Raw genomic sequence first — 22076 nt, 5'->3', positions numbered from 1 at the left:
CTATGCTCCTTTTTGTTGTGTAAGTCACACTACAATTCAGAAACAAGTGGAGTTATGAGAATTCAGGTCATTTTCCTTAGAGGAAATGCTTTGCATGTCTTTATTGGATATATGGATATAGGACATATATGGATATAGGATGGGCAATAAGGGCCTGAACTTCCTGAAAAGTAAAAATACCATATCTGTTGGAACCAAATTTTCTTTCTGTAACTGGAACTACATTAGCAGAGGACACATTAACTTCTTGTAAGGAAACACTATGAGTAGGGAGCTGAAAATGAAGCTGTTAAGGTTAATAGCTGAGAAATTCTTGCCACTTTGTGCCCTGTGCAGCCATTTATGTGTGGAAATTCATCTGAACCTAAGCTTTTGAGGCTTTTTGCTTACTAAGACCAGCGGCTGAGGGAAAGACACAGGCATGAACTCTGCACAAAGCCTCTTTTCTGAGGTTGTGTTGCATGTATTGCATGGCTTGGAAGCTACCATTGTTAACTAGGGAGGCAAAATTTAGCTTGTACTTCTGGGATGCACACTCCCTCAAGACACCTCAAGATGTGTGGGAAACTAGACTGTCTGAAGATTTCAGAACCAGGTATCAGCAGTTGTTGTCAGAAATGAAGTAGGCTCCAGTAGTTTCAGTCTCAAATACAGAATATTAGATTCTTTTAGTCAACATACATGGACTCCGTTAAGTAGGGCATGCATAAATATCCAGCAGAACCCTTACCTCTTTCTCCAGGATGCCAATTTATTGACACTTCCACCCATTTAGCAAATTAAATTTGGGAAGAGAGGCTTGAACATGTCAGACAGCACTTATTATCTTTAGTATTGAGTAGTAAACACACATGTTTGGGCTTTAAAACCTTTTTTTTTTTCTTCTTCCTTTTTTTTTTATTTTGACACTGAAAAATTTTCTCCTGTTTAAATATGCAAAAGATTCTGAGCCCAAAATGTCTGCGCATTGCAGTCAGCTGCAAACAGCACAGCTGAAGCATCTGCTACCCTTGGAGAGCCCCTGTGCCACCAAGCTCTGCATCAAGAATGCCCTTGTACCTGCCAGATGAGGTGACTGGCTTAAAAACTTAGATGCCTGCTGCATTTTTCTGAGGCTGAGAACAACAGGAAATGTACTGTGGGTGTAATAAAAGGCATCCTGAATCTATTTGTTCGGTAAGATTTTCCTTATCTGAGCCAATTTTGGTATAATAGTAGAGCAGATAATGCTGGAGCAGAATCTGGGTCATGACAAGACTCTGAAAGTGAGACCTGTGGCTTATCTGTCAGGATCTGAAATGCATCCAAGTCCTGCCGGTTTACTTGGGATGAAGTCACCCTTTAAGAGAGAGATCAGTTCTTAGAAGAAGACTATCTCTGCCACTGTGTGTTGTCTCCCCTTAAACCATATAACGTTGTAAGTCATTATTTGTCAATATACATTAGTTAAGGAGTTTACTCCTTTATTTTAATGAGATAAATAATAAACCTCAAGTAATGTAGCTTCATTCACATCCAGTGATGTCTAGGGCATCTCTGAAGAGGTATAATTTTTAAGCCTACAAATGCCCAAGACAGAAATGATGCGTGTGGCTAAAGTGCTGTGAATCATAAACATACCAAATACTGTCTTCTAGTGTTGTTAGAACTGATCAAGCCTTTGATAATGATTTGTGCACACAGAACTTAGATGTTCACTGTCATGATAACTACATATCACCAGAAATTATATATACTGAGAATTACATTTCATGTTGCTGTTAAAGGCTCTTGCCAGGTATTTAAATACTTGTGATCAGCTATGATTAAACCATGTGCCAAATAACAGTGCAATAGTTCTGCTGGCCTATAAAATTTGGGGTGCTTAAGGTGGAACAGCAATGCACATTTAACGGTTCCCAGGAAGCAGGGTGAGAGTGGTGTTCCTGACTTCAATATCTATAACTTCACAAGTCACCTTAGGCTTTCATTTTTGTTACTAGCAAGAAACAAACTCTGACCATGCAAGTCTCTCTATGTACCATGTTTTTCACCCGGATAACTTAGGTCATAAATATTTACAAACACTAAGTATCCAAATCTTTAACTGTCTGTGAGGGGAGTGTCTGCTGATGCTTCTCAGCATCGATGCAGTTCTAAATACAAAGATAAGGTACCCATCATCAGGCAGGCAGACAGTCAGAATAGGAACCCTACTTTATTGCTTCACCAAATAAAAGAAACGTTAGTATCATTCCCTGTAGCATAAACCCAGACTGAAGGATTACAGTGGTTAAGAGCTTTATACAGGCAAACTTTGGAATCTTCTATTATCTGGAAAACAGTTGTTTCAATATCTTTGGTCATTCGTCAGGAATATATTCACATATCTGGACTCCCCCCGCCCTTGCCCAAGTAGATTGCATTACTTTTTAATTTTTTTTATTCCAAAATAGTGAGATATTTCACACTGACACCTTTAAGCAGAGTAGGAACTTTCCTTACCATTGAACTGGATTACTTAAATGACACCTCAGTCCCTCAAACCATCAGTGCAAGATTTCATACTGTATTTTGTGTTCGTACCAATGTTAAAGGGCTGTGAATGTGGCCAACACATGGGAAAGCACAGCTACATCACACTCTTCACAGCTGGAAGTTGGGACATCAGAGGAACAAGGTAGGTCATGCACTGTGCCTCTGCCAGCAATCTCCTTACAGCCACTGTTGTACTTTCCTCACAAGCAGTGTCCAAGGACAAACAAAGCTGGTTATAGATGTCTTTTAAGAGGACTTTTCTCTATCTCTACTAGTTCATTGATGATGGTGGTGGTGTTTTTTCTGTGTAGGGCCTCACTGATCATCATTAGGAAGGTTTCTCGCATTGACTGTCCTCCTTCCTGACCTCCTCTGCTCAGCTCCCTGCTGGCTCATCTCACTGTGTTGGTGCTCTGACACACCATTCAGTCTGCTTCTTCCTTTCCTTCATGAATATGTACTTTATTCCCCTCCTTGGGTTTTTGCACTGAATTAGTGGCAGAACCCTCCAGAGACGGGAAGGAGAAAGAAGAGTTTGTTGAGAAACCTACTCTAGTCACAGTCTTTTGTGCAAAGATTTGATTCTTTGTGGGAGTTGAGTGGGTTTTTTCTGCTGTGTTTTCTTTCCTCCCCCTTCACTTTGGCATAACATCTAAACCAAGTCTCCTAGCACTGAAAGGAGAAGGAGAAAAACTGAGAATGAGCTTGAGCACTTCCCATTACCACTGGTGTAATGAGCTCTTTGCTTCAGTTCTTCAGCATTCTCCCCAGTCCCAAAGGCTCTTTGGGGAATATTAGAGTGAGAGCTGTAGCACGACAGCACTTACTGGAGCCGCCTGTGGGGAGGAGTGAAAGGGAGGAATGTATGTGATAGTTGAGGGCAAATAGCTTTAATTTAATTAGTAGATTAATTAAAGTTTTCTCCCTTGGGTAGGGCATATCTGTGTGTGAGGAGAGAGTGTTTCAGCAGGCTCCTGTAGCTGTTCATCACACGCTTCTGTTCCAAGTGTGACTCAAATGGGGGTTCTATGAAGCTTGCTAGGAGACTGTACAAAACAAATTTCCTGTCTAAGATCTTTTCTCTTCAGGGTTTTGTTTAAATGTAATGAAGTATAAATGGGCAAATAATAACGAGTAATAACAAGAACTTGCCTTGCAAATGAATGTGGCATCTGGCAGCATGACAAAAACACAAATGCAGAACACCTAAAAGCTTCTTTGTTTCCCAATGTCCCTGCAGTGAGAGAAGTTGTATGTTAGCACAGAGTCCCTCAGCTTTCATTCAGTGAAACTCATCAACACTTTTTTTCAATGTGATAAACCATTCAAGGATATTTGATAGCCTTGAATCTGCACACTTTGCATCGGTCCTGAGGAAAGCACATTAAGGCCAACAGTGTTCTGGGCTGCATTAACAAGACCATAGCCAGTAGATCCAAAGAAATTATTATCCCACTCTATGCAGCGCTTGCTGGACCACTTCTAGAATATTAGACCCAGTTTTAGGCTCTTCTATATACTAAAGATATCAGCCAACCACAGCAAGTTCAGAGGAAGGCCAACAAGATGGTCCATGGGGAGAGGATGAGGAAAACGGACTTGTTTAGCTGGTAGGAGAGAGGCTTTTAGGACAAATGAATAGCAGCCTTACAGTACCTGTGAGAAGATCATCAAGAAGAAAAAACTGGGCTAAATATCATGGTGCATGGCAGGAGAACAATGGACAATGGGCATGAGTTGAAACAACGGGGGTTCATACCGGATGTAGAGAGGTCTTTTTAACCCTGAGGATTATTGAACATTGGAATAAGTTGCACAAAGGTGTTTTGCAGTTTTCGCTCTTGAAGGTTTCCAGAACACAGATGAAAAAAGCCCTAAGAAACATGACCTGATCCATTTGCTGACTCTTCTTTGAGTGGGAGGTTGAACTGGAGACTTCTAGAGGTCCCTTCCAACATGAATTATCCTGTGATTCCGTGCTTCAGTCTGAAAGACGTGTCGTAGAGTTTTATCATGGTCTTGCAACCACCAGAGGTGAGGATGTCTGGGTGAAGTCAAAGGTGTGTGAGTAACTGAAGTTCTAAACAAAAATTCCGTAGGCCAGGAAAAGAAGATTAAGAGAGCTTTAGGCTGTATTCTATATCCTAGTAGTTTTGATTTGTTCTGACACCTGGTACAGCCTTCCGACACTAGTTTAAACAGGGAATATTCCTGTACTACAACTGTTGCCTAAAAAGTGAAAGAGAGGTGTGCCTTTCCCAGAAGTCCTCTGGGGGTAATAGGAGAGTGGAACAAGTCTCTCAGTCTGTTGCTATTGGTCTCAGAACAGGCAACTAGTTATGGGGCAACACTAAGGACAACGGTCAGGGACTTTCTTAGGTATCAGATGGAAGAAACATAATCTATTCAGAGTTTAGGTGGAAACTTTTAGGCTTCAGAGTAAACTAGTATTTTGCCAGGACAGGGGACTGCTTTAACAGAGACAATCTGTGAGCTGGACAAGCAAGATCTTTGTCACCTACAAGCTTATCTCTTTGGATCAGCAGTTTCCCAGATCAGATGAACAGTGTGTCCCAGAGTGATCAAAAATTGAAGAGTTCCTCTTCCAGTTCTTTCATTGCAGGTGATCAGCTGAATCTGAACACCCTATCTCAGATTTCTGTAAATATAACTCCTCATTTCTCAGGCAGACACAGTATGTTAACAAAGGTAGGTCATATCCTCCAACTTCCTGTCCAGTCATTTCTGCTTATTGATCGATCTGAACTGTTGTGCAGAAACTGCACAAAATATAGACACCTGACGTTCCGACCACTAGTTTTCAGGCCTGGATGCACCTCCAAGAAATGAAGGAGGAAGACATCTGTCATATATGAGTGGGATTTGTGCTGCTAGGAGTTTTACCTTTGAGAAGAAAGTCTGAGGAACAATGGGAGAAAGCCATTTTATAAATTCATAGAATGGGTTGGTTTTGAAGGGACTTTAAAGATCATCTAGTTCTAACCCACCTGCCATGGGCAGGGACACCTTCCACTAGACTGGCTTGCTCAAAGTTTCATCCATCCTGGGCTTGAACACCTACGGGGATGAGGCATCCACATGATCAAAAATTATTATTTTTGAATAAAAATATTTTATTATTGAATTATTCAATATTATATTTGAATCTTTATTATCTTATTGAATCTTTAGTTTCACCTCAAGCACATAATGGCTGGAAGGATTTTTAAACACCTTTCCAATGAGTGGTTGCATCTTGCCGGTATAAGACATCAAGAAACATTGCTTAGCATTGCTTTCTATTAGGGATAGGGTAAAGGTATACTTTGGTTTAACTCAAGACGTCAGTTCCTATGAAGTCATCAGCTATACTGAGAAAGCCTCACTCACCATGCTCAAAGACAGATTTTTCAGTTGATCTCAAAGATAAAAAGCCAGTTAAGGCAAACTCAAAAATAGGTTTACCCCATGTTGCATAACACATCTTTTGTCCAGAATTACCACTTCAGAAAGTATCCACTGAGTGAAGGGAATGGTTGATTATGCTGCTGTTATTTTCTGATCTGCAGTGAGACGTGCATCTCTCCAGGAGCCATCAGTGTTCAAAAGCAAGTATATCTTAAATTCATATAAGCCAGTTTGAAAGGGATAAATGCCTTTATTTGGCTGGGTGCTCTGTTGGTGTCTTTTCTCTGCACAATTTGACTAAAGCATGGTGTCAAAACTATGCTGCAGATTGTACAATTGTGCTTTGGTTAGAATAAGTTTCTAATCACTTTAGCCTTTTACTTAGTCTAGAGTGTTTTGAAATTACGGTAGTTTGGGTGCCATTTACACAGGCAGACAAAAACACAATCAAGCAACAACATAAGGCCTTCCTGGAGACAACAATTTGTTTCTTTGCCAAGCCAGTGTTGTGGGTACTAGCAATGATGTAAACCAGTTCAGAAAAAAATCCAGATAATCAATGCTCCAGCCTAAATACCTCTACTTTCAATACAATGTTTTGTAATTCTTGTCCCCAGGTTGACCAGTTGAATCATTGCTTGATGAGAACAGGGTTTAAATCTAGCAATGTTGATTGTGTGACAAAGTAAACTCCTTTCTGCAATGCTTACATAATAATGCATATTTTTTTAAGCTAACTTTTTAAACATGAAAATCATAATAGAATTAGTAAAAAGTCTAATTCAGCGAGAAGTGAGTGATCTTATATACCTTGTGGATTAAACTTCTCTCTTGCATTATTTTAGAGGCAACACTTAAGAAAAAAGGTGAAACACTTAGACAAAATGTGAATCAGACTCTATTTTATCTCTATGTTGATGTAAAACACTTCCCATAACGGATTTAATGAAGATGTTTTTGTTGTTTCTTCTCTGATTATTCTTACCTGTATTTCTTTTCTCTCCTTATTTTCATGGTATTTGATATCACATATCCTTAACGGGGTGGAAATATTCCTATTTGCTGTGCAAAGTAAGAATCAAACCTTTACAGACATAATACTGAAATGCAGAAGAGGAAAGAATAGCTGATAGTACTGAATTGCTATATTTGATCAGGTTTTTGCAGAAAGGAAAATGCCAAATGAATTGTACAGTTCACTGTCACAGTCACATCTTAACTATCGTTTCAAAGCATCTTTTCTATTCCTGGAATTTGTCAAGGATACTGGTGGCTTTTCTCAGTGCTGTAGATCCACTGAGTTAGTTTTGTGTAGTTAGTTTTGTGCAGTGAAATCATATTTTAAAGCAATTGTGAGTATTATTGCAGAGAGTAAAATGTGCAGAACAGCATTTTTTAATGACTGTATATAGTCAAAGACAGTTAGATTTGCTCAGGTAGGTCATTCTGCACTGTTGCCCCATAGCATGATTAATTTGGATAACACCGAGACCTCTTTCAGTGTCCAGATATGACATGTTAAAAAATTCCAAATCCTTCCAGCCACCCAACCTCCTCTCCAATGCATAAGTCTTTATCAGTGACCATGAATATGGCCCAGGAATAATGTTCCATTCATAGAGAATGTCCTGTTTTTCCTCACCCACTTGATATAAATGAGGAAATTCTTCAAGTGCTGAAATACAAATTACTTTTACAATTGGAGATGACCTACAGTGTCCAAAATACCCTGACAAAGAGCAAAGGTAAAGATTCACACAGCCAGCAGTAACTGGAGGTCAGATGATGTAGCCTAAGGCACATCAAATGGTCTAGACATCTGTGCTTAAAATTCTGACCTGTTCACTGCAGATATAGCTGTATGTTAGTGTTAGTCTAATTCCTTCACTACATTGAAAGCAAAAAAACTTTATAAAAAGAAATGATTTCACGCGCTACGCTTTTGATTTCTTGATTTTTCTAATATATGTTAAAACATTCTTTAATCACGCATATCACTGATATCTTCTGGGAAACTGAAACCAGACAGTCTCTACTGAACTCAGGAAATTGCAAATGGCCTTGAGGCAAAAGAAATTAAATCAGGAGGCAATGAAGTTCAAGTTTATGCTTCTATTTAGATTGTGCTCTGCCATTCAGTTGTTGAAGACCAGCTCGACGGATTAAAGGCTCTACCAGCATGTAGTTAATAGAGAAGCACGAAATGTGTGGAACTTTTCAGGAAAACATGGTAATGTTAATGCATATCTGCATTCAACAGAGAAACCTTCTGTAAATAATCCAAACCTGGGTTGTTTTTTTTTCTCAGATAAGTCATTACTAGGTAATGGAGATGACAGGCAGCTCTATTCTCTCTTCTGGTGCTGAGGTTACCATTTCTTCCTCTTCATCGTTTTCTTTCTCTGTTTCCATATTCCCCAGTATTTTTTTTTTTTTTTAAGTCTGCTGATGCCACAGAGATGGTTAAAGGAAGTCACATCAAAATATCCTGCCACGAGTGAAAGCTTAAGACTGCAGGGTTGAGTGAAGCTCATCGTTTTAGTGCTGTCTGTGCCCAGCAGTCTGCATTTCAAATACCTCCTGATCCAGACTTACTCAGAAAAAATTGACTAATTTTTGTCAATTCAGTCAGAAACATCTTACTAGGTGTGCCTGTCTGAAAGGAAAACAATAAAACCTGAGCTTTTAACCTTAGACTTTCCTTAAAATCAATCAAGTCTTGCCTTTGATTTACCTCTTACTAAAGAAGGCAACAGAAATAGTAAGGATAAATCACCCTTTTTCATCCTTTTTCTATAGATTGAATCTAAACCTTCTTCTCAAAGGTCTAGGGTTACTCCATTGGATATCAGAAGTTGGGCATGATGGGTTTCTTAGGATTTAGTACAGTCTGATGGACTTGGTATACATGCATGCATGCATACACACATGTTTTCAAGTCTTATATCATTTAACATCCACAGTATCTAGCTGTATATTAAAAATAAGTGTATAAAACTTTTCATTTATTCATAACATACTTATGTAATTAATTATGATTATTATTAAATGATAACTTTTTGAATCTACACATACTGAACAGTATAGGAACTGCCATAAATATATATTGAAACAAGCCCTGGGCATCACTTTCAGACCTGGGCAGCTGGGGAGACTGAACCAGTACTGGCACCAAAAGCCCGATTTACTTGCTCTTTCTATTTTATCTTTTTAAAAGATATTTTAAGAACTTGAATGTCAGCCAATGCAATTTTCCCAATCTTTGGTGAGGCTTAAGGGTTGATGTAGCAAAATCCCTTATGATCTTGGGAGATCCCAGAGACTGATAACAATATATATTTTCCAGGCCAGAACAGTGGTTTTTTTTTTGAAGATAAACAAATCTAATATGGTTATGCCTGCTATATCCCGTGGGGAAAATTGCTGATGTGAAACTTCAGCATTATCGTGTACAAATGGCAAGTACAGCTAAAAAGTAGAGGTTCATTAGGAAACCCTCTCTGTCTTTGAATGTGTGGCTCGTACCTTTTACAATGTCAAAAGTGTTCAGATGGCTCTCTGCCTCCAAGCACACATGAAAGCACAACACAACCACCACCAAACTAGGATTACACGTGCTTGGGGATTTACTGTAAGTGTGTATCTGATGTGTGGTGACAGTTAAGTGCGTTAGTGACCCAAACCGTTCACTTCATTCCCTCTGCTAGAGTGTGAGGGAAGTAAAGTTGAACTGTGCAGATAAGGCTTCAAAATAAGGTATTGAATGCTTTCTCCATTTGCTTTTTCCTACTAAGCAGTTAAGGGAAAACAGAGTGCTTTTGTAAAGCACTATTTCCCCTGTAATTCTCCATCATCAAGAATTAAGGAAATGGGACAAGAAATACAAAAAAGCAAAACTGCTTGCAGAGAACCAGGGTGTCCTATTCCATCTTCAGCCAGTGAACAGATTTGCACGGTGCTTTCCACTGAGTATATTTTGAAACTTAGCAGTGCCCCTATAAAATGATCTAATAAAACCTGAGATTGTATTTCCCTTGAATTGATATTCCCTGGACACTGCCAGAGGAATGAAATCTTGTATTGATTTCTGGGAATGTGTCTCATTTTTACTTTGTTGGTGCTTTGGGATTACCTGCATTCTCTTCCTGTTATAGATCCATTTATCTTTTTTTTTTCTTTCTTTCTTTTTAATACACTTCTTTTCCTTGTCGTGGGCTGCCTAGGAGCCTTAAAGACAGGGAAAAAAATAAAAAAAAAGAAAGAAAATATTTGGATCAAGTAATCTCAGTTTAACTGGTATTGCATTCTTTTTTGGCAAGAAAGTTGCCTTGTATTCACTGGAAATAAAGGAAGAAGGAAACATTAAGGAATGGACAGGGTGAAAGACAGAGAAAGCTTTTAATTTGGTTTTGAGTATTAAGTAAGGTTAATGAATTGTGCTAGACTCATAAGGAAGTTTTGGAGGATCGAACTGAGCCTTAATTGATTTCTGATTCCACTTTAAATGAAGCAAAGGTAGCTTTGCTTCAGCCTTACATGTAGAAGGAATACAAGAAAATACAGCAAACACATTACATTAGATGTTACAATTTGACAGGGACAAGAACATAAAAACCCCAAATAATTTATTAGCAACATAATTCCATAGTTTGGCCTTCAGCCTTCTGAGGGTGAAAAAAGAAAGTAAGTTTGTTGCAGTTTCTCTGTCATCATCTAAGAATGTGGGGTTTTTTTTTTAATCAAATGAGACCTCGAAACTTGCTGACACCCCATCATAAACTCACTAGCTATTTGGAGTTGTAATTACTCTTCCTCCACTTTTTTTCCTACCTTTCAGGTCACTGCAACCCATTCCAACTGCATCATTAAAAAGGAGCAAGAGACTTGTCTGGAGAAGATACGAAGGGCAGCTGCCCTGAATTCTCTCAATGACTCTTCTCCAGGTGAGTTTCAATGTACATTGAACTGATGGTTTCTAAACCTTTCCTGTCGCATCTGCAGGGATTTCCAGCAATGTCAATGCAAACATCCTACTGTAAGAGTTGCAGCCACTGCAGCTGAATGAGCTTAGACAACCATTCTAAGGTCAAAAAAAAATCAATCAATGGGGATATATAAGAACAACTGCTTGTTATCAACAGAGGTCAGGAATTTGTTTCTGTTCTTTAGGTGGTAAAGTGACATGTAACTAAAAAGCTAATCTGAAAAAAAAGAACAAAAAAGGAAAGAAAAAAGAAACAGTGTGCTTGGAATGGCCTTGTGAGGGTTTATGTCTTCTGCTGGTTCAGGTGGCAACACTGATTGGGAATTGGATATAAGACTAAGCGCATCACTAGTCTGTTCTGTAACAGCTCGTTCCCCCTCATCAGTTCAGTAATAATTTGTGTTTCTTTCTCACATGATCTTTACAGGGATTAACATTGTGATGACTGTGGTCTTGATAAAGAATACTTGTTCTATTGCTGCGATAAGAAATTGAGGTAGCTGGCAAAGAAGAAATTAATAGTTTAATATCCTGTCTCATTTCCCACTGTCTGCAGCGGGAGCTGCTTATGGCCAGCACCAAAGAGAGAAGGGCAAAGAATGACAAAGAGACTAATTGGAAATCAGGGTCTGTTTTCTGAGTCCTGTCCAAACTGCTTCTGCTGTGACTAGAATTGGTAAAACTGCAGAGAAAAGTAGATAAAACACATTGTGTGTACGATAAAAAATGGGAGATTTCTTTCCACTTCTCACCTTGTATTTTAGCCCAGGAGCAAAGGAGGGCAGGTTGCAGATCTCCCTGTTATGAGAGGATCCTCTGAAGCAAAATATTATTGCATTTTAGCTGCTAGGAGTAATTCCATCAGAATCCTGCTATTCATCTAATACAGAAGCACATTTCTTATTCTGCTTCCCAGCTTTGGGCAAACGAACTGTGTGGTTCAGTGAAATTGAGAAAAGCATGTACTTCAGGCCGTTCATTTCAGCCCCAGCTATGTAGTTTTTTGAGATCCTCTATGTGTATTACAGAAGCAGTTCCTAGTTATTCCCCAGTGCAGAAGTGGCATAAACAAGGACACAAGGGAAAATAAATATTTCTGCTCCCCTTTCCCCAGAATGATGTCAGAAGCTGATAATGAGCTCTACTTCTTATGATTATGCAATGAGTATTATTTGGTCTCAAGAATCCATAGGTTTTCCCAGGTCAGAAGAGATCATTTCACTAGGTTTGTTCTTTATCATTCAAATCAAAACAACCCTGGTAGCTGGGGGACTTTTCAGGCCAAACTCCTCCCCCAGCCTGTTCCAAATTCAGAGAGCACAGTTCAGAGATAGAGGAGGTCAAGAGCCATCCAAAAGGTTTTTGCATCTCAATGTGACTAAAATGTGTCACCCACTTAGGCAGGAAGCCACTGAATCCTCTCAAGCACTAGCTCAGCAGCAGAACCCAGCTGCTCTTTATTCTGTTCTCCCAGTAATTTTGGATTGAATGACTATAAAGAAGATTTTCCCAGGCTCATTGTGCATCTTTTAGTTGTTCACCACATCCTGTGGCACCAGTTTCACAGCTTATGTGGCTTTGGGTAAAGAAGCCACATCCCCTCAAAACCATCTATTTCCAGGCAAGTGTTGTGGTATATTTTTTTCTTTGAAAGCCATTTCATTCCATTAATCCCGTTGGTTGCCCTCTCTACCTTTTTTTTAATTACTGTAGACATGTTTTTAAGTATATTTCATTTCACCTCTGGGACTGTATCTCTCCACACACCAGGTTATCAAGCGTTGTTTGGAGAAGTTTAGTTATGAAGCTTCCTGAAGAGGTTGTAACTGCCCATAAACTAGGCAGTCATATGTACAATATATTGATACCTGGATTTTCACTGGCTGCAGACAACCCATTTTTCACTTGGGATAAATGAAAATTGCTCAACCTTCATTTTTTGTTACTCACCTGCAGCAGTAAAACTTACTAATGATGGCAGGTAGTAGAGAAATATGTTATTAGCTTGTTTCTTTGAGGGAAACAGAAACATAGGAAATAACTGCCTTGCTTGTCAGAAACGCCTGAAAGAAGGAAGAAATCCCTCCTGGCTGGTGAGTAAATTTGTGTTTATTCAGAGCAAGGGGAAGTACAAAACTGCCTTTTCCCCTCTTTGACTACTTCTGCATGCGTATTTGCATAGAACAATTCAATATATAAATTTTCTGAGGATTTGTTCCTCGTCAGAGGGGCTGCAGGACATAAAATGAGATTGTGAGTTTTTAGAGAATCTGTGGAGATGGGCACACATGTTTAAGTCACCACACCATAAAAAAAGATCCACTAAATAAGCTGAACTACAGTAACCTCTGTAAATAAGGTATTTCCACATTCTTCGGTTGCAGGTGACACAAAGTTAAGTGACCACACATAAAAATTGAATCTGGGACATGAAAAGTCTTTATGTTCTATATTTCTACAGTATCTGGAACAATAATGCTACAGATCATGAATCCTACTGCAAAGTGCCCACATGGTGCAAAAAATAGTAAAGATTATATTCATATTAGGTTTTCTGCCTCTCTTTAGAGACCTTCTCTTCTGCATTGATGTTTCTCCTGTATAAAAGTGGTGCATGGAAAGTAATGCATTTTGAAATCAAAAGAGGAAGAACATCTTATGGGTTCCTTCCTACATTTTGCAATAATTCAACTCTCCTGCCTTCGCGTGGCCCCCTTGCTGTGTTCAGCGTCTGTGAACACAGACATAAAATAAATGGTAGCCCAGAGCTCCTCTGCGTGAGGTCCAACACAAGCACAATGTTGATGCTGCAATAGCAACCACGGTCTTGAAGAGCAAGGCTGCCACTAAATTATGGAAAGCATCCAGCTCTGATTTTTCAGGGCTCTGATGTTTCCCTCTTTCTGTCCTCTTCTACCTCTCATGCCCAGATGTTATGCTCATTATTTTTTTATTCTTTACTGCAATGTTTTGTCTCCTTCTGCTGCTGTTTAATACCTATAATGCTTCAGAGGTAATGATTGCCTTGAGATTTTCTGTTTGGTTTTTTTCCGTGAGTTTTATGTTGCCTCCTTCCTCTTAAATGCTTTAAATTCTTTAGGAGCCTTTATATGAAAAGAAATAAGGGGCATGTACCGACCCTATGTGTCCATCCTGATTCAGCATCACCCACAGCTTGAAAAATAAGGAGAATTTGAATTAAATTAAATCTCATCAGGACCTGGAATTTAACTCCTTTGTTCTGGATAGGGAATTAAAGTGATAAAGGGAAATAATAAAAACCAAATGCAGAAAAGAAAGGAGGGAGGGGAGTGATGACTTCATGCTCAACTTTTCCAGGCAGGGGACCAGGTTATTTCTTACATCTGTGTTTCCACTCTTTCTTGTTTCAGTTTTCATTCCTGTTTTAGTGTAGAGCTGCCCCAGGTCCTGCTATACCCTCTTCTAGCTGTCAGCAGTCCTCAAGGGACTTTCTGTCAGATAAGAATTGATAAAGCTCACTCCTCTTCCATATGCACCCTTCTTTCACTTTTATTTTTTCCTATTCAGACTCTGCTGACCTGTTCCCAACCCTGGGGCTAGGAAAAAATGGCACAGGAGTTACTTAGGCACTTAATGACAGTTTCCTGGGTCATGAACACTTAGCATGGGTTTCATCTAATTAAATGTTGATGCTTGCAAATGCATCTAACTAGGAACATGCTCATTTTGTAGCTCTGGATAGGCAGAGCTTGAGACATAATTAATTTAAGCCTCAAAGTAGATTAGATGATGTCTTTTTTTTTTTTCTCTACAGATATATGGAAGTAAGGGTAATTTTCTCAGCTATAAGCATTCATGCTACAGATATCTAGATTTTCAAACAAATTCTACATTTAGCACCTGGCTTTGTTATACTGACTAGGTCATGCCACAGGTCTGGTTATCTGAAAAAAAGTCTAAACTTTTATTTTTACTGTGAGATATTTTCATATGTAGTCATCTTCTTCATGTCATCCATGTATTTAACTGCAGTGGATCTATTTAGACTTGTGTGAGTGGGTTTTGTAGTTAATACTTCCTTGAGTGGTGACCTCACAAGACAGGCAGGTGTTCAGTAGCATGCACATTCACATTTGCCACATGCGTGCACTGACAGAGAGAATCTCCCAGCTGTCTTCTGCTTCCTGATGGGCTTGTATCTCACCTAGGTGTAACTGCAAGGGCTTTACACATTAGTCTGACTTGAGCTGAGATCTACTGGCCAGTTGTATCTGATACTGAACATGGAGGCACAGGGTCACAGCTAGGAAATATGCTGCTCAAAGAAATCCCATAATGGAAAGAACCCTGATGATGAAGTGTAGAACATTTCTCCAGCTGTAGATCGGCACGACTGATTTTTCCCAACATTACCTGTCTTGCTTTCCACTGTTGGAAGTTTGTACTCTGGACTTGTCTGCTCAATGTTGGAGGAGTTCCTTGAGTGATCAACAGATTTGGGCTATTAATTTAATGCTTGTAGTGCCTAAAATGCACTGAACGGGAATGAGCCTAGGTATGCTAATAGTGAACACAGTGCAAGAATTTGTATAGAAATTGAAGTGATGAGGACTCATTGGTGTTTATAACAGTGGTTCATGACTCACTATCAAATTAATCTTTAACTTGTAGTTCTGGGTAGCTTATCCCACTCCTCCTGTGTCCTCCTCTGAAAAATGTTGAAAGTCAGCAGCATAGCCAGGCATTTCCCTCTTTCTGGAGGCTACTCTGTTTCTGATACATGCCAAGATGCCATTGGGCACACTGCTGGCTCATATTCCGCTCATATTCCAGCACCCCAGACCCTTTTCCAAACTCTTGCCACTCTTCAACACGCCTATAGTGCTGCACAAGTTTGTTATGTCCCAAGTGCACGACTCGGCACTAAGCCTTGTTGAACCTCGTACCATTGGTTACAGCCCATTGATCCAGCCTGTTCAGAACCTTCTGTAGACCGTCAAGAAGATGTACATATTAATGTACATATTAATGCTAGTTGAGCAGGACTATTCATTTGGCATTGTAAGCCTCAGCTGGGATCATGGTCCTGGGAGCAGAAATAATTTGCTGCAGGGCAATATTGTGTGATCCTACAGCTTCTACTTGTAGCTGAGTTGCCATTAGACCAGGTACCTCTGTATCATTCTTCATCAGAGATTATACAGTCTTTGGTAATCCTATGTGTCTCACTGTCAAGGAAATCTGGAGTCATGGAGTGTGTGTGGCCACAGGTACATCATGCAGCACCAGAGCATTATTCTACCATGGATTTTCTACAACAGTTATGATAGGTATCATTAGTTTAGTATCAGTCTTAAGAGTCTTAACCCCAGATCCTACTAGTTCTTATTTACTGTTTTGCCTCTAAGGGTGTGATTTGTCTCTCTTGATTTCAGAAACTAACACATCAATTGTCTAAGTAGCCACTGAAGAGCTCTGGGCCCTTCCTTAGAGCTATTCCGTTCAAGCTGTTGTCAGTTCTTGACATTCGTGGGATAAATTGTTCTCTGGAATGCCCTTTTTCCCTCTACTGACTCAAAAGAGGAGCTGGAGAGCAAGATAAGCTATATTGATAGTTAAAACTTAGGTGAGGTGATCACCAGCCTGGGAACGGTCAGTTAAGATGACTCAGAGAAAAGATGCAAAAATTGCTGTAATGAAGCAGAAATTCCTATTAACTCCTTGCATGTTCTGTCGGCACATTCGGCAGCATTTTGATGGTTTAAATGAGGACTGCCTCTTTTGCAAGCTCGTGCTGATAAATCTGAGTTTAGTCATCTCCTCAGCATTTGCTGTAGTGCCATTCAGAAGGGAAATGAAAGGAAGGAAAAGTATTGGAATTTAACGCCTACAACTCTGAAAACACCAGTAACTGCAAAGCATGTGTATGTGATACTATTCCCATCCTATAGTATATTCATTGTAATAATTCCTAAGTGGTTCTTTCAGAGCTATTACTTTTGTAATTTCCAGAATTGCTGGAAAGTCCTTCTTTAATAACAAAGGAACATAAGTTAAAAGAAAATAAAAGGAGGAATGGAAGTTGTCCAGGCAACTGGGTAAGATACTGACTCAGATAAGATTTTTTTTTTTAGAGCAGGACTGGATAAAAGTATTTTTCTGCAAGCAATCTAGTCAGTGAAAAAAATACAAGTTCAGGTTAAAATTTTAAATAATTTAGGCCAAAATATAATAACCATTAACAAGTATGGAAAATAAAAATGTATTGACATTTCATGACAGAACATTGTTTCAGAAGTATAGCTGATTAAATGTAATCAGAGTTAAAAATTAAAGAAATGTTAAAAATGAAAAGGTAAAAAGAAAAATTACAGTCAGCCTGTCTAACTCTTTATATTTCCTATCAGATAAAAAGAAGGAAATAACTTAAGTGAACAGAATGGGGAGTAAGAGTTTGTTGTTTGGGTGTTTTTTTTCTGTTTAATCATCAAAACAATATATCAATTATTTGCATAGTTCCAATATGAGCTCTTTATTTCCATGGTGACAGCTAGCTCATTAAATCCCACTAGCACTCTTTTCCTTGTTTGGAGTTAAATAATATCAAAAACCTCAATCTTACCTGCTGCTACATGGTATGTGCCATGTGCAATGAGAAGCTGATCTAGACTAAGAAGGGACAGCTTTATAGGGTATGCAGAGGCCATCCTTGAGGGTTCTCCCCATACATTGCTTTGGAATTTGTTTAAGTTTCACTTTTTTTTGTTGTTGTTTAAATGATCATTTTTAAATACAAAGTGTAGTAGATGCATTTACCCATGGGGCATGGAGGCTGTTTCAATGCATCTTGCCCCAAGCTGCAAGTGTGAGCATTCTGTGTAATTGCAAGCCTGATATATTAAGTCACTGCAGTTAAAAAATGAGCAATGAATAGCAGTAAAAATTATGCAATAAAAGAGAGCTGGGCTTTCCTGTGCAGCTATGATCGGGTGGTATCAGAGTCACAGAAGCTGTGGCAATTTACAATCATTTAGCTTTTTAATATCTATAGTACTGTGGCAGAAAAAAATCTCAAAAAGTTTATTAATATCGTCTGAATTATAACTGAGTGGCTGTCTATGATTTTAGTAAGATTTTAATCAGATCTTTGCTGCTCCTCTTAAACTGTGTGCTGTGCTATATCCCATCAGACAGCTGTTGCAATCTTCTACAGAAGCAGATACATTTTAATGCTGAATTAAAGTGTTTCCTTGCATGCAAATGGTATTATCATGAAGGTTGTAAAGCCATGTGATATTCCTGTAAAAATAAGTGAGTAACATGTCAGACAATTGGCTATTCTTTTAAGGTGTAATTATCGTAGAATCATAGAATCACCAGGTTGGAAGAGACCCACAGGATCATGGAGTCCAACCATTCCCACCAATCTCTAAACCATGCCCCTCAGTACCTCATCCACCTGCACCTTAAACACCTCCAGGGAAGGCGAGTCAACCACCTCCCTGGGCAGACCGTTCCATTGCCTAATGACCCTTTCAATGAAGAATCTTTTCCTTATGTTGAGCATGAACCTCCCCTGGTGGAGCTTGAGGCCATTGCCTCTTGTCCTGTCCCCTGTCACTTGGGAGAAGAGGCCAGCATCCTCCTCTCCACAACCTCCCTTCAAGTAGTTGTATAGAGAGCAATGAGGTCTCCCCTCAGCCTCCTCTTCTCCAGGCTAAACAACCCCAGCTCTCTCAGCCGCTCCTCGTAAGACTTGCTCCCATGGCATATTCTGTGGCTGGCTGCTCTAATTTCTAACAAAAGTGAGTATTTATTGCTTCTCTAGATTGTTAGTCTCTCTGAGAAAAACACAGCAGTGAGAATATGTATTTCATCCTTGCCGAAATCAATGGCACAGTTGACTGGTTTCTAGGATCTTTATTTCTAGTGGTGGAACATGGATTGAGACAGCACTGATTGATTTTGAATTTCTCTGCACTGGCAGTGACTACATTTCAGAGAAATCCTGAATGCATCCTAGGCTTTGCATGTAAATTGTTTTCTAGTGTTCAATAAGTTCCTGAAGCAAGAGAGTTAGGGAATTGCTTCAGAGATTTTTAGGACCAGACTCAAGTGCAAATAAACAGCAGAATTCTCTAGATTCTTTAGAGTATCAAGTCACTCTGACATACAGAAAGTCTGTGTCTGGCTGGCCTGGCAACTTGTTCCCCGGAAGCGTCTCAGGTTGCACTAAAACCCTATGTTTGTGAAAATAAATTAAAACCTTACAGTGGAAATACCTGATACAGCTACCTAAAAATTTCATGTTCACTCTAAGTTAGCTACCCAGGCTCCCCATTAATGAGTGATGAAAACCGTAAGACCTAGTCCAGATCATTTAGGCTGGACATTAGGAAAAAATTTTTCACAGAAAGGGTCATTGGGCACTGGAACAGGCTGCCCAGGGAGGGGGTTGAGTCACCTTCCCTGGAGGGGTTTAAGGGATGGGTGGACAAGGTGCTAAGGGGCATGGTTTAGTGTTTGATAGGAATGGTTGGACTTGATGATCCGGTGGGTATCTTCTAACCTGGTTATTCTATGATTCTATTCTATGATTCTATTCTATGATTACCTCCAGTCATCTCCATTTTATCAGTGGAATTCCTTTGAGTAATTGTCTTCATGGACTATAATGGAAAGTGAGACAGGGAGGAAAGGCTTTATTGTATAGAGACAGACATCCAGTACCATTTGAAATGCTTTGGGTGTCTGAGACTCCCACACAGGGCTGAGGGAGTCACACAGGGCTCCCACTAGACCAGGGTGCTCAAGGCCCCATCTAAGTTGGTCTTGAACACTTCCAGAGAGGGGACATGCACAACTTCCCTGGGCAACCTGTTCCAATGCCTCACTACCCTCATTGTGAAGAACTTAATTCCTAATGTCTAGTCTAAATCTTTCCCCTTCCAATACAAAGCCATTCTCCCTCAACCCATCACTACACGCACTTTACAAAGTCCTTCCCCAGCTTTCTTGTAGGTCAACTTCAGGCACTGGAAGGCCACTATAAGGTCTTCCTGGAGCCTTCTCCAGGCTGAACAACCAGAACTCTCCCAGCCTGTCCTCAGAGCAGAGGTGCTCCAGCCCTCAGATCATCTTTGTAGCCCTCCTCTGGACCCTTTCCAAAAGTTCCATATCCTTCTTATGCTGGAGATTCCAGAATTGGACACAATACTCCAGCTGGGGTCTTACAAGAGAGGAGTACAGGGGGAGAATCACATCCCTTGACCTGCTGGCCATGGTTCTTTTGATGCAGCCCAGGATACGTTAGCCTTCTGGGCAGTAAGTACACATTGTCGGTTTATGTCAAGCTTCTCATCAATCAGCACCACCAAGTCCTTCCTTCACGGGGCTGCTTTCAATCACATCATCCCCTGTCCTGTGCTGAAACCGCGGATTGCCTCGACTCAGATGTAGGACCTTGCACTTGGTCTTGTTGAAACTCATGAGATTTGTACAAACCCACTTCCTCAGCTCAGATCCTTCCTCAGGACCTCATACAGGTCCCTCTGGATGCCATCCCATCTTTCTGGTGTGACAACTGTACTGCTCAACTTGGTGTTATCTGCAGACTTGCTGAGGGTGCACTTGATCTCACTGTTTGGATCATTGATGAAGAAGCAGCACTGGTCCCAGCATAGACCCCTAAGAGACATGACTTGTCACAGATATCCGTCTGGACACCAGGGCATCTAGACTTCTAGATCTTTTTTCTTTCTTTTGGCTTTGTGTTGGGAAGAAGCACAAAAGGCAATAGAGATGCTAGAGCAGTGTGTCACTGGTTTTTCATCAGCCAAGAGGGCTGCAACCTTCTAGATCGTACAAAGCTTTTCTGAGAGAAGCATGAGCTGAAAACAATGCTCCAGCCTGTGACTTGCTGCAGAAATACATGATCAGACTCTGTCTTTTACCTGTACATGGAGATTGTGGTCATTTAGTCCATTATTTGCATAAGATGACAATGACAGTCATCAAGCATCATGCAATGTCCTTCCATTTCTGCCTTATACATATTCAATCCTTCATTTAGTCTTTCATTACAAGTCGATCTAACAGGAAGTGAATTCATTGGACCTTATTTTCTGGGATAAAATGGGACTTTCGTGATCCTGCTGTGAAGGTGGTATTTGAACTTCCTTACTTATTCTTTTGCACCTTGGTATGAAGATGAGAACAGTATCAGGTTGGTTTTTTTTGTCACAGAGAGACAGCATGGAGTTTTTCCCATGGAATCTGAGATTTCTATACGATATGTATTTTTATCTCAGGTATTGTTCCAAAGCTGCCTTCACAATCAATGGACAAAAGTTGTCTTTTTGAGGGAATGACTCATCAGACCTATTTGAAACGTCTGCTTTCAGATAGAAGGATTGCCTATTTCTATTACTACAAAAATTTTGAGGTCTATTCAAATGTCGATGCTGGCAACTGGTCAGTTGAATTCCACTCTGGTCAGCATATTTGCAAGTTACTGCTTGCTTTGTTAATGGGGATAAGTGCATGTCCTTCACCGCTAGTGGGAGAAGAGTAAATGTGATAGAAAAAGGAAGGGGATAGAACTGATTCCACTGGCTTTCTGTTGATAACTTCAGTTGGAAGATTTTCTGTAAACTCCTAAGAATCATCTGCTTTTCACAAGTGTATGGGCTTCTGGAGGAACATTCTGACATAACACATCACATACATTTAGAATCACTCCTTTTGGTATCTGTGTTTATTGTAGAATAACTTAGAAAGCTCTAGTTATGAATCAAGTGTTATTTAGATCAAGACTCAAGAAAGTCTTCTTAGCCTGTTGTTTATCATAAAATGTTTTTTTTCTGATGAGACTTCACCAAATACTGTTGTTCTGACATAGATGGCCAATGACTGAAATCTAAAATTGCCCAATGGTACAATTTAATATCTCATTTCTCCTTATTTTAAGCTACATCTACTACTTCTTAATATATCTTACAAACTTAAGCCAAGAACTTCATTACAAGAAACTGCCTACTCAATAATACATGCAATTGAGTAAGTGTAATAAGTTGGACTCCTGACAGATCGTGCATATTGATTTTTCCTCAGCAAAATAAAACTGAAACATGTTAAATCATCAGATAAGAAAGTTACAGAACTTTAACAAGTTATTAAGTATTCC

General features: G+C 39.6%; 1 protein-coding gene across 9 annotated transcripts in view; it reads left to right on the top strand.

The window, feature by feature from the left end:
* Positions 1–22076, top strand: part of ADCYAP1R1 (ADCYAP receptor type I) — a 134188-nt gene that overhangs the window by 42670 nt on the left and 69442 nt on the right. For all 9 annotated transcript variants that reach the window (XM_069859217.1, XM_069859215.1, XM_069859216.1 and 6 more), the window contains exon 3: positions 10763–10868. In XM_069859217.1, coding sequence (XP_069715318.1) covers positions 10763–10868 — 106 coding nt within the window. The remainder of the gene's footprint in view (positions 1–10762; positions 10869–22076) is intronic.

This window comes from Phaenicophaeus curvirostris, chromosome 6 (genome assembly GCF_032191515.1).
Source record: "Phaenicophaeus curvirostris isolate KB17595 chromosome 6, BPBGC_Pcur_1.0, whole genome shotgun sequence".
Classification (NCBI taxonomy): Eukaryota; Metazoa; Chordata; class Aves; order Cuculiformes; family Cuculidae; genus Phaenicophaeus; species Phaenicophaeus curvirostris.
The sequence above is the reverse complement of the archived record's forward strand: the minus strand, read 5'-3'. Positions and strand labels throughout refer to the sequence as shown.